At 38.9% G+C, this 13,334-nt stretch overlaps 2 protein-coding genes across 2 annotated transcripts in view; one reads left to right on the top strand and one right to left on the bottom strand.

Annotated features, from left to right (window-relative positions):
* LOC102808977 (uncharacterized) overlaps positions 1 to 759 on the bottom strand; it is a 136,989-nt gene extending 136,230 nt beyond the window's left edge. Inside the window, exon 1 of the mRNA XM_078009029.2 lies at positions 526 to 759. The gene's annotated coding sequence lies outside the window, so the exon portion shown is untranslated. The remainder of the gene's footprint in view (positions 1 to 525) is intronic.
* Positions 760 to 853: 94 nt separating this feature from the next.
* LOC102809104 (DNA mismatch repair protein Msh3-like) overlaps positions 854 to 13,334 on the top strand; it is a 49,988-nt gene continuing 37,507 nt past the window's right edge. Inside the window, exons 1-11 of the mRNA XM_085507177.1 lie at positions 854 to 1,015; positions 1,241 to 1,389; positions 3,685 to 3,757; positions 5,076 to 5,491; positions 6,030 to 6,264; positions 7,377 to 7,495; positions 9,421 to 9,587; positions 10,001 to 10,161; positions 10,916 to 11,027; positions 11,350 to 11,434; positions 12,752 to 12,861. Coding sequence (XP_085363303.1) covers positions 973 to 1,015; positions 1,241 to 1,389; positions 3,685 to 3,757; positions 5,076 to 5,491; positions 6,030 to 6,264; positions 7,377 to 7,495; positions 9,421 to 9,587; positions 10,001 to 10,161; positions 10,916 to 11,027; positions 11,350 to 11,434; positions 12,752 to 12,861 — 1,670 coding nt within the window. The 5' untranslated portion in view covers positions 854 to 972. The remainder of the gene's footprint in view (positions 1,016 to 1,240; positions 1,390 to 3,684; positions 3,758 to 5,075; positions 5,492 to 6,029; positions 6,265 to 7,376; positions 7,496 to 9,420; positions 9,588 to 10,000; positions 10,162 to 10,915; positions 11,028 to 11,349; positions 11,435 to 12,751; positions 12,862 to 13,334) is intronic.

Here is a 13,334-nt window from a genome sequence, read left to right as displayed (position 1 = left end):
ATTGAAACTCTTTTAACACACTAGTAAATATCAGCAGAACTTTATACACAGATCAACTGTACTGTTAAATTATACTAACTGTAATTAAAATACCAACTCAGATATTCAAGATATAACGAGTGTAGAATAAGTTCCAAAACGAAATCTTGGACCCAAAAGCTAGAATAATTCATACTTGATTTAATAAAAAAGAAAACAATAATAATCAGAAGATGGCAACTTTAAATAAATAGTGAAAAAAATCCAATCACTCGATTTTCGAGACGTTCGGTCTGCACCTTTCATGTCTAACGTTAGATCTCGAAGTTCGGAAAATCCCAAAAATACTCATTTCGGACACTGGTTTGTTACGTGACTTTATTTTACCGATGAGCGTAAAAACAAACAACTCCCAATACAACAATTTAAAGCGTTTTAATTTATCAACACCTGCAAGTTTTCCAAACTGGTGTAAGCAAATTATGCAACACAAGCTAACAAACTGCACTTGAATAACACCACCTGGACTAATGTATGACCACTCACCGGTGTTTACTTGCAGGTGTATCCTGTAAAAGTTTTGTTTGTTATTCAGTCATCGGTTGCATACGAAGCGCATCCGGTACCAACGACGAAATCTATTTGGACGATTCGTCATTCATGGGGACACGTTATCCAAATATTGGCCGGTAGAAGAGCAAGAATCCGGACAAGGACGGCTAAGCGGCATAAATAACAGTCTGACAACTAGCCTGAATAATACATGATATCTCGTTTGCATCTGAAAGGCAGGTAAATAAAAGAAAAAAAAAAGTGAACAAAAAAAAACTTCCTACAAAATGGCCACTACTCTCGAATAGCTGTCACTGAGGGCGCAATTCAGTCTAAAATCCTAGTACACATTTTGGCTCTGTGGTTGACATATAATTCTTCGGCGAAGTTAGTGTCATTTAGACAGCGATGACAATGAATGTATAAAGTATTACAATATCAATGAACCAATGTTTTAGTGATAATTTTCGCATGGTTAACAATTGTAAGTTAAAGGTCTTTAAACCCCCTAAGTTTATTATTTATTTAGGTAAACTTTCAATATGGCGGCAATTTTGGTTTAGTAGCAAATTGATCGATTTCAGTGATTTGGTGTCTGGTTTGAAACGTTCCTGAAAATGCGATTTTTGTTATTATGTAAATATAATCGAAAATTTATTATTATCAGAAATGTCAAAGCCCAATTTATCAAAACTTAAGAACATTTCAGGTGAACGTGCCAAATCTAGTAGTGGTGACGAAATGAAGACACAGGTGACTCTGTCGAGGTTCTTCGGGTTTCCTGGTGGGAGTAAAAGAAAAGGAAACAGTGATGACGAGCCTGGGACATCATGCTCTTCAAACAGACCAAGAAAATTGGTAATATGTATTCTTGTACTTTTGCTTAGATATTGAAATGCTCGAGCTGTATTTGGGGCGGGGAGGGGGCATTTAAATTTAACAATGCGCGGTGCTTGAAGCAGTTGAAATTGGAAGATTCTGGAATTTTTTTCATCGAATACATGGGTAGCTTAAAAAGTTTTTCCCGGGAAAAAACAAAATTTAGCCACAATGAGCTTTATATGTAGTATTATAGTACGTGTATAAGAGTCAGTTCTAGAAAAAACATAACCAGAGCATGTACCAGAGCAGTATATTTTCAGATTTCGATCCAACTTGCACCAAAACCAACTCGCACCATACCAACTCGCACCAGACCAACTCGCATCAATGCCAACTCGCACCAATGCCAACTCGAACCAAACCAACTCGCACCACGATCATATTTCTAAGCATTTGTGTGGTTCACTTTGTCCCTTTGTTGCTAGGGACGTTTCTTGGATAATAAAAAATTACCTAAAGTAGGGTCTGCTTAGTTAATCAGCGGCAACTGGTACAACCGCCTATGAGTGGGAAGCGAACATACCAGCGACTGACTAACCATGCCAACCCTACTGTAGGTCATTTTTAAACACAAAGAAAACTGACTGGCGATTTCCGGTAAAGAACTGCATTTATATCGAATTAATCATGATCAAAAGTGAAACTGACTGAAACCCGACAAGAAGTCCGCCATCGGGGCGCTGATGGAGTGCGTGGTGGCGGGGGTCGACGACAGACAATGGAAGACTACTGTAGTACATTCAAAAACTAGTAACATGTTTTTTCAATGTATGTGTCTTAACGGGCGAAATAATATACGATAGAAATTACATAACATCGGAGTTCTTGAAAATTATTAACGGCGAAATAATATACAATAGAAATTACATAACATCGGAGTTCTTGAAATTATTAACGGCGAAATAATATATGATAGAAATTACATAACATCGGAGTTCTTGAAATTATTAACGGCGAAATAATTTTAACCAGCTAAAACATCTATCTAGCGACCACAAATACCTTTTTTTGGCCGAAAAATGAACCTACAGTACTGGAACTAGTTTTACGTTGGTGCGAGTTAGCATTGGTGCGAGTTGGTCTGGTGCGAGTTGGTATGGTGCGAGTTGGTTTTGGTGTGAGTTGACCTGTGACCATATTTTCACCCCCGGATATCATAATATGGTTTACCCCTAGGAGTATGCCAGTGTGGATACCATGACTGTCAAGGTATACGGTAATAAGATATACCCTATCACACTCAGAAGACAAAAAATTGAAAAATTACGCTTGTCTATCAGACCCCCTGAAAATAGTCATCCAACCATTTGATTAATTTATAATAATAACAGTTACCAGCCATGAATGTTCTTTTTTAGTAATTTACCGTATTGCCTCCATAAACAATCATGCAAGTCTTCAACAAGCAGTGTCTTACTTCTACATTTGCATTGAGTAAAGCAGTCACTATTGCTCATTGCATCTTGATTTGTAAAAACTGGCTAGAAACAGGCTTTTAGCCAGCCACCTGATCTAATTACAATTGAAAATTACCAGTAAATTGCAAAATAACCATAAATAATCAACAAACAATTGTTTCCAAGTCTTTTGTTTTTAGACAGGCATTTTCTATTTTCTGACCATGGCCGGAAATGTTAACCCTTACAAATGACCTCACAAAATCACAACTCAAACAAAATCAATATTTGAAATGGTCAATCAATTGGTAAAAAATTCTCACCATATTCAATCTATGAAAATGTTTGTATTTCATACTAATTTACCAGTACTGCTTTAATATGTTGCCAGCTGAAAGCTTCCATGGATGAGTGAAATTACAGTCACTTTTACTACAAAATGAATCGGGAGGGGGGGGGGGCGTTAGTAGGCGTTGTGTTAAGTTTATACATGTAGAAATCTCCCAGCAAGCATCATAGCTAATTTGCATTAGAAACAAATATTATTTGACTTTTTGTCTTCCAAATTGTGATGCTTAAAAGACCCTGGGAAAAACATCGAGATGAGACGTAACCAGAGAAATGATAGTATGTTCAATTGTATCATCTTGTGTATCATGTTGTGTCATGGGGTGAAATGATTATCCTGACAAATAATCAAGCCATGCCATCATATTTGCCAACATGTGTGTGGAAGATCACTTTTTGTGTATGCATTGTCGCGTGGTAAATGTATAATTCATCAATTGTCTTGAACTCCATTGAAAACTTCTAATTGTTACGATTGTAAAATTCATAACAGGAACTGTATCTTGTCAATTATATTTTATTGCAGCGGAAACTGGAACCAAAGTCGACAAGTAAAATAAGCCCATCACGGAAACCTGTCACACAGGAAGAAGGCTCTGGTATTTAGTGTTTATGCTGTCCATCTAATATAATACAGTTATGTCAAACAGAAACAGGTTTATTTAAGTTATCCAATTGCTGATTATAATTGGTATTTTTCATGAATCTAAATTTAGTGATGTGGTGATCTAAACAATGCTATCAAAACCCTGATTTAGGATTTTTCAGGATGCTCCTGAGAGTCTGTTTATCAAGAGTTTTGGGAACATACATTTGTTTCACAATCTTATTCAAGATAGATGAATAATGTAAAAATGCATCATAGTAATTTCCACCGTTCCCAAACTGAATTTAAGCATTTGTGCATGGATTTCATTCAAATTTGGTTTGTACATCAAACTTCATGCAACTTACTGGTCGGTGATTTTTTTCACAGACTGAATTCAAAATGGCTATCTTGTAATTCAAATCAAAATGGCTGACTACCTATAGTCATCATTTTAGTTGTACTTTTTTCAGAATTGTGAAATTCCTGTCTGCTGATCTCACAATGAAAACTATGTCATGTCAAATTTGATAGAAGTACTGTGTGATGGAGAGGGTGGTACTGTGTGGTGGAGGTGGTGGTAGTACTGTGTGGTGGTGGAGGTGGTGGTAGTACTGTGTGGTGGTGGTGGAGGTGGTGGTGGTGGTGGTACTGTGTGGTGGAGGGGGTGATACTGTGTGGTGGTGGTGGTGGTGGTACTGTGTGGTGGAGGTGGTGGTGGTGGTACTGTGTGGTGGAGGTGGTGGTGGTGGTACTGTGTGGTGGAGGTGGTGGTGGTACTGTGTGGTGGAGGTGGTGGTGGTACTGTGTGGTGGAGGTGGTGGTGGTACTGTGTGGTGAAGGTGGTGGTGGTACTACTGTGTGGTTAAGGTGGTGGTGGTACTGTGTGGTGGAGGTGGTGGTACTGTGTGGTGGAGGGGGGTGGTACTGTGTGGTGGAGGGGGGTGGTACTGTGTGGAGGAGGTGGCGGTACTGTGTGGTAGTGGTACTGTGTGGTGGAGGTGGTGGTACTGTGTGGTGGTGGTGGTACTGTGTGGTGGAGGTGGTGGTACTGTGTGGTGGAGGGGGTGGTACTGTGTGGTGGAGGGGGTGGTACTGTGGTGGAGGGGGTGGTACTGTGTGGTGGAGGTGGTGGTACTGTGTGGTGGAGGTGGTGGTACTGTGTGGTGGAGGTGGTGGTACTGTGTGGTGGAGGTGGTGGTACTGTGTGGTGGAGGGGTGGTACTGTGTGGTGGTACTGTGTGGTGGAGGTGGTGGTACTGTGTGGTGGTGGAGTTGGTGGTACTGTTGATGCATGGGTAGACAGTGTTAAACTTGTTTTTTTCATTCAGGTCCATCGTCTAGCCAAGTTAGTATTTCCAGTGTAACTTTAACAAAGCTTACCAGCTTTGCCGCAAGTTCAACTAACCTTGAAAATGAAAAGAAACATGATGAACAGTTAGCTAGGGATTGCGAATCAAGACCTACTAGCAATGAAGGTATGGCTATCACCATGGAAACATCAGATGAAAATCTTGATGCTCCTGAGAGTCTGTTAATCAAGGACAAGCTTAAAGACGTGTTTAGTGTTGGTGATAAACATGCAGATAGAAGAGAGAAATCTGCACGTGCAACAAGACCATCAAAAGCGAAAACCAATTTTACTCCCCTTGAGCAGCAATATATTGAAATAAAGAAAAACTATCCACATGCTGTTTTGTTTGTGGAATGTGGTTACAAGTACAGGTTCTTTGGAGAAGATGCTGAGGTTGGTGGATAAAAAAAAATACCAGTTCTTTCTTTAACAGCCCTCTAATCATGCAGTCTCTGCATAGATCAGTTTCGCAAGAGTGAATTTCATTGAGACTGGGATTAACAGGTAAACATCGTTCTGCAGCACTCAGTGCAGATGACGAGTGGGATGTGATTCTACAATTCATTTGCTTTAAAAAACACTAATCATCGTTTTGTAAATGTATTTGTGCAGAACATGTAATGTAATCATAGAACAAAAGCAAAAATAATCAACACTGTTTGTCATTTCAAATCCAACTCTGTTGATAAAGCCAAATACCGGTACCGGTAGTTGACTTAATCTTAATCCTCTGTGAAAAGTTTGGTTCAACATTTTCCCTATTTTGTGATTAATGACAAAAGTTAAATGTTGCATTCAAAAAAGGTATTGATGTCATATTGTGAACTAGCGCCCTCTATGTTCAATCTTGAAAATAAAATAAATTGAAACAGTAATATCAGCAGAAAATGCTAATTCACTGAAAACAAATTTGTTATTTTAACTCCCACAGATTGCAGCAAAAGAACTGAACATTTTCTGTCATTTGGATCATAATTTCATGACAGCCAGCGTGCCAGTCCACAGATTATTTGTCCACGTGAGACGACTGGTCAGTGCCGGATATAAAGTCGGCGTTGTTAAACAAACCGAGACTGCAGCGTTGAAAGCAGCTGGTGATAATAAAAATGCACCATTTACAAGAAGTTTGTCAGCACTTTATACAAAATCTACATTGATCGGGGAAGATATCCTTTTTGAATACGTTGTACATTGAAATTATTTTGAAAAGCTACTAAAGTTCTAGAAAACTCTTGTTGGGGAAATGAGGTTCTACTCTTGCAGTTGACTGCCCTCTTGTGGCCAGATACAAGATTTTTTTTGTTTTTCCTTGGAAATTGAACATCAATGAACAAACTGTAAATATAATGGTCAGTTTTATACAAATGTGCTCTCATCTATGGCTAAAACATGTTCACCACTGCTGGAGCTACCATTTGTACTAAACTGAGCAAACAAAAAATGTTTTGCATTTTTAAAAACATTTGCTTTTAGTCATGGGATTCAAACACATGCAGTGCTTATGTGACCATTGTAAAAAAAGGAAAGTGTTTAAAAATGAGATTAGTAGCCTGGAACCCCAATTATAAGGGACTGTTCGAATGAGTGTGGATACAGTTTTTACAGAAGGTAAATTTCATTGTTTTGGTGTAGATTCTTCTTATCCCTGTGTATTTTTAGTCCCTATTTAGTCTCTGTGTGTGCATCTATGCATATTTACCTTCATCCCAGACATGCCTGGTCTAATCACATTCATACTTCACATGTTTTGGGCAACATGATCATCCATTTGTAACATGATCCAACATGATTCATGATGGCCAAATTGCTGCCATTGTTTGTGCTTGTAAATTCATCAAAATCAAGCAATTCTGGTATTAGTACATAGAGCATGTCATTTTTGTTCACAAATTGGATTCAAAATGGCTGACTGGTAGCTATTTTGTTTTAATGAATGCCTTGATGCACATCGATCAGATTCAAGATGAACACAGATTGAACATCAATTAACCTGATGCTATGATTTCATACTTTTTTTTAATTTCCTGCATGATAGATTAATATAGTATGGAACCCTTAGTTTTGTGTAAACCCCCTCCCCCTCTAATAAGTTCATACCATTCATATCATACTATGCATGTTCTGATCATATATGTCCAAACTAAATTGAGATGAAAAAAAAACAAACTACTGGGGTATATTTATTAAACTAACGGGAACTATGTAATGCAATTACGTGGTTGGTGTAATGAATGCCATTTCCAGGCAAACAATAATTTCTTTAACTATGTATGTGTACATGTAGAACCATCAGGCAGTACTGAAAGCAGTGTATCTACCTGTACTAACTATTTACTCTGTATTACTGAAATGAAGACAAAATCACTGAAGTCTGGACAGATACAGATTGGTTTAATGGTAAGTACTTTATTGGCCTATTTGTGTTCTTTACACGTAATCAACATGGAAATTCACTCGGAATCTTGTTTCACTTGTAAGTTTCTTTGGTAATAGCATACTGAAAACTGTTGTGTTTTCACAAATATTGCCAAAGGGAGAGGTTGTAACAACGACAAAAAACATCATCAAATAGTGTCAATGCGATTCTTGCAGAAGACCAACAAGCAGGGAATGGGCAGTCACACTGTGATGTCATTGCAACCAACAATCAGGGAATGGGCCGTGACACTGTGATGTCATTGCAACCAACATGCAGGGAATGGGCCGTCACACTGTGATGTCATTGCAACCAACATGCAGGGAATGGGCCGTCACACTGTGATGTCATTGCAACCAACATGCAGGGAATGTGCCGTCACACTGTGATGTCATTGCAACCAACATGCAGGGAATGGGCCGTCACACTGTGATGTCATTGCAACCAACATGCAGGGAATGGGCCGTCACACTGTGATGTCATTGCAACCAACATGCAGGGAATGGGCCGTCACACTGTGATGTCATTGCAACCAACATGCAGGGAATGGGCCGTCACACTGTGATGTCATTGCAACCAACATGCAGGGAATGGGCCGTCACACTGTGATGTCATTGCAACCAACATGCAGGGAATGGGCCGTCACACTGTGATGTCATTGCAACCAACATGCAGGGAATGGGCCGTCACACTGTGATGTCATTGCAACCAACATGCAGGGAATGGGCCATCACACTGTGATGTCATTGCAACCAACATGCAGGGAATGGGCCGTCACACTGTGATGTCATTGCAACCAACATGCAGGGAATGGGCCGTCACACTGTGATGTCATTGCAACCAACATGCAGGGAATGGGCCGTCACACTGTGATGTCATTGCAACCAACATGCAGGGAATGGGCCGTCACACTGTGATGTCATTGCAACCAACATGCAGGGAATGGGCCGTCACACTGTGATGTCATTGCAACCAACATGCAGGGAATGGGCCGTCACACTGTGATGTCATTGCAACCAACATGCAGGGAATGGGCCGTCACACTGTGATGTCATTGCAACCAACATGCAGGGAATGGGCCGTCACACTGTGATGTCATTGCAACCAACATGCAGGGAATGGGCCGTCACACTGTGATGTCATTGCAACCAACATGCAGGGAATGGGCCGTCACACTGTGATGTCATTGCAACCAACATGCAGGGAATGGGCCGTCACACTGTGATGTCATTGCAACCAACATGCAGGGAATGGGCCGTCACACTGTGATGTCATTGCAACCAACATGCAGGGAATGGGCCGTCACACTGTGATGTCATTGCAACCAACATGCAGGGAATGGGCCGTCACACTGTGATGTCATTGCAACCAACATGCAGGGAATGGGCCGTCACACTGTGATGTCATTGCAACCAACATGCAGGGAATGGGCCGTCACACTGTGATGTCATTGCAACCAACATACAAATGTCTAAGAACAAATGTCTCTTACTGATCAGCACTAGTTTGTGATCTACTGTGATACCATTGCTAGCAAGTTGTTCTATTAACCAGGACAAATGATGGATAAAAATGGTGCATAAAAATGATGCATTTAAAGCATTGAACCAAGCAAGTAATCAAAGGGATTGGCTGCTTGTGTGTTTGATCAATACTGTAAACCATGAAATTGACACTGGTTTTAAATTTTATGTTTTGATTCCTATACGTGAAGTGAGTACATTGTAAGCTTACTCTTTGTGTAAATCCTGCCCCTTGATACAAATTCCAATTTTATTTGTAAAACTTGTACACAAAGTGATGTTGATGTTGATGTTGATGTTGTTTTTTGTCGTTGCTTCACCCTCCCCCTGTACTTGTACTTCATGCTACCATATTAATGATATTTAGTGACTCGCTATTTCAGGCTGTACAACCAAGTACTGGCGACATTATATATGATGAGTTTGTAGATGGTACCTCCCGCAGTGAATTGGAAATGAGAATAAGCCACATACAACCAGTGGAACTCTTACTCCCAATGACATTATCAGAACATACCGAGAAACTCATGAGGACTGTCACTGCAAGTTGGTAAGTCATTTAATTTTCAAAATTATTCATTCGTCCGGTATATTACTGTTGTACACTATAGCCTTCAGATTCCATTATATACTATTCATAGGGGCTGTCTGTAAAGTTTATCAGCTGGCTATGTGCATTTGGGGTTAGCAATTCTCACTGTAACTAGTACCTGTTTTCTAAGCTTGGACTTCGGAACCTTGAGGACACCAAATTGCAAGGCCAAAACTAATTAAAAGTACAGGAATGTCACAGGTAAGGGCATTTAGGCAATCAGTTTTTTGACAGCTTGTTAGGATTTTGGTCTTGGGTATGGTCTTCACTAAAGCTTAGTTATAACATTGTATGTGATTATAGTGACAGATGTTTACATTAAGAGTAATAATTGGACCTTATTTGTCGACATTTTCTTCTAAATGTCACAGCATCAAGAAAGAAGACAGAATAAGAATTGAGAGAATGGAAGATCAGAATTTTCATTATAATTCGGCGTTTCAGTCAATATCAGATTTTTGCAATAATAATGACGACGATTATGGCGGTGGAAATGTAAATGACGACTCCACGTCTCAAGCAAGTTCACCAGGTAATGTGATGTCACTATCCGTCTAATTAATTATTCATTTGATGATACCCTTCTGTTTGGTAAGACATTATATGAAAGAATAAGATGTACATCCATATTGTGCAAATGATGTGGAATGTTCTCATCATAATAACAAAATTTTAAATTCTGCACTGTAATGCAATATTTTAGGATTTCACGGGAGCATATTTAAGTATGGCTGTGGAGTGCAAGTATTTTGGTTAAGCTTCCACATGGTTGTGAGTTTTGATTTACATATGCATGCAATTTTCATTACCAGTTGATCAAATATGCCTGACTGGCGACCATTTTGTTCCTCACTAATGCTAAATTCTGATTCTTAAAACGTGTCCAGGCTGCTTCTCAAAGAATGAACAGGGTGATTTTCAACATGATTGTTCAAAACAGTGGTGTATATCAAACTACACACCTCTATTCCATGCTAACGCCCAAATACCCCGAGTCATTGGTATTGTTCATCAACTATTCTGATATGGAGCAGAAGAATAACTATTTATTATGTAACTGTTGTGTATTTTTCTAAGTGCTCTTTTCTGCCCTGAGATATACACATCGGCTGATGGCATAACCGATAACATTGGCCCAACTTTCAATCTACAGTAGTTCGTTTATGAGCATGCTCAATTAAGTGTGGCATTTATTTCATTCTGAGCCTCCTTAGTTTAGTAGCCAGTTCATCTGTAGTATACTTAGCTTGGTACCATTTCTCACATTTATATTCTTCTCTTTGCAGGTAACAAACTGCAGCAGGTTGTCAATCTCCCGAAATCTGTTCTGTCTTGCTACGCTGCTCTCATCAAGTATTTACAGGATTTTCACTTGGAGAACGTCTTAAAGCTGACAAGGTATGTTTATATTCTTACAATTTCAATTTAGAAAGCTGCATAGCCTAATAGATGAGCAGTGTAATTTTGTAAGAGAAAATTTTTCACAAATCCAAGAAAATCATAATTTGTTCCTCCTCGTACAATATAGCCTCTACTGTTGAAAACACAAAACATCATTTTTCATCATCATTATCCTCCTTCATCCCACCTCATCTTTTTTCCTTTTTCTTGTTTTCAATAATGTACTCTCTCTGATCTTGAATAGAACAGTAGTTGTGTTCACATTCTACATTATGTTGTCACTAAATACCCTAATCTTTTACCATATTTTGTATCCTAGCAACGTCAAGCCTTTTACTCCTGGTGCTAATTACATGAAGTTAAACGCATGTACTTTGAAGAACTTGGAAATATTTACAAATGATGTGAGTAAAGCATGGAGAGAAATACAAGGTGCTCTCAAAGATTAATTGTATATGGGTGTTGATGAGTTTAGGAATCATAGAACGTTCTTACCCACTCTGAAATTATGAAACTATGACAGAACCCCACACCCTCCCAATGGCTTTCGTTGCCTATGGAGTGGTGCGGTGTATCCTGCAGCCGTACTTTCATGAGCGAAACTTACATACACAACGAAAGCCACGGGGAGGGTCTGGGGTTCTGTTATTATTACATATGTTCCATATTTGATTATTTCGTATTAAAGAAACAACTGCAACAAATCATGATAGAAAAATGTAGAACGCGTGTCACTGTCTGTGTGGAAATAAAATAATCATACGTCTAATCTGAATCACTGTCTGAATAAGTAACTCGTGGGCGTTTAGTTGGGGCCACGACAGAACCAGAACATGGACTGGACGACTACAATACAGTTTTTGTTGAAGTTAAAAGTTCCTTCACTGAATTGTGTATTGGCAAACATGCCGTGCAACTACGATACTCCACTGACGAGATGACTTTCGTCGACGGCGGTCGTCGCTGAGTTGCAAGCTACAACTTCTTTTGTGATGTTGCCTGCTGGTCGTGGATTGAACGAGTCTTGGTTACCGGTTAAAATGTTGCTCATTTGGCATTAATAATCTTTACATGTATTTCGAACTCAGTAACGCCGCAACGTCGCCAGCAGAAACCTGGTATCTCGATGTTGATGGTTGCGGCTACATAGTAATCACTGATTTTACTGCTGGTGGATCTTCGGAGAGCCCTTCAAGGTTTATAAAACTCATTTTCCAGGTGGTCAACATACATTAAGTTCTCCCAATCGTAGTATTCCATGTGAAGTACATCTGACATGCCAAAAATGTTGCTGAACGATTTGAACCAGATAAAATAGTGGACGAAAATGTGTTTAAAGAATAAAAATAGTTCGGTAGCCAATGGAAATACCATGTTCATTTGCATATTGACCGTGAAAGTACCGAAAACATTATTGCATGAGTGATATGCAAATTAGTTTGAGTCAAAATAAGTGACTGCCTAAATGTACCATTACTGTTGTTCAAATTTCATTTCACTCGGCAAGTATATTCATGTACCCCAAGGGGAAAATATCGTACTTCTAAATATTGTTTATTTCGAAAAACGGTACTCCTGGTACTATTTTGCTCTCAGACCTCATTTGCATATGGGTTGTGGAAATACCGATTTTGATTTCAGGGACGAATCAAAATGAACTGCAGTACATATGTAATAATATTCTTTAATTTATGTCAGGTTAATTGTATGTTTGTTTGCAGCTGGATGGCGGCACTAAAGGTACTTTGTTTTGGATGTTAGACCATACAACAACTCGATTTGGACAGAGACTATTGAAGAAATGGATTGCCCAACCCCTCTTAGACAAAAAGTAAGGATAATATGGACTAGCAAATATTGTTCTGACAAAAAAACAATTCGGGGAGCTTGTGACAGATTAGTTAGGATAATATTTTTTCTGTTTCCTTCTGTATCCCCTGTCTGTAGGCTGTACTGCATTTTTGTATTTTCTTAAATATGTGTCTGATAACCTCGCGCCTTATCATGGTCATCATGAAGTGTTCATTGCATTGGGTAGTATTGGTCAGAACTAGTTTCATTCTCGCGTGTGGATCACATACAGAAATTTATTTCCCATGAAGACATGATGTTGTCTTTACTAGATGAGTTTCTAATAGAACAAGTGTGGTAGCAATCAAATTAAAATCCAATTGTTTTTTTTATTTATTTATTTAATTTACATATGTTATTTATTGTTATTTTTGTATATTTAAGGCGATATATACAAAAATAACCAATAAAATATGGTAATTTAAAATATGCAGTGGCCCTTCGATAACTCAC

Source organism: Saccoglossus kowalevskii, chromosome 13 (assembly GCF_978046115.1).
Source record: "Saccoglossus kowalevskii chromosome 13, keSacKowa6.1, whole genome shotgun sequence".
Taxonomy (NCBI): domain Eukaryota; kingdom Metazoa; phylum Hemichordata; class Enteropneusta; family Harrimaniidae; genus Saccoglossus; species Saccoglossus kowalevskii.
The sequence above is the reverse complement of the archived record's forward strand: the minus strand, read 5'-3'. Positions and strand labels throughout refer to the sequence as shown.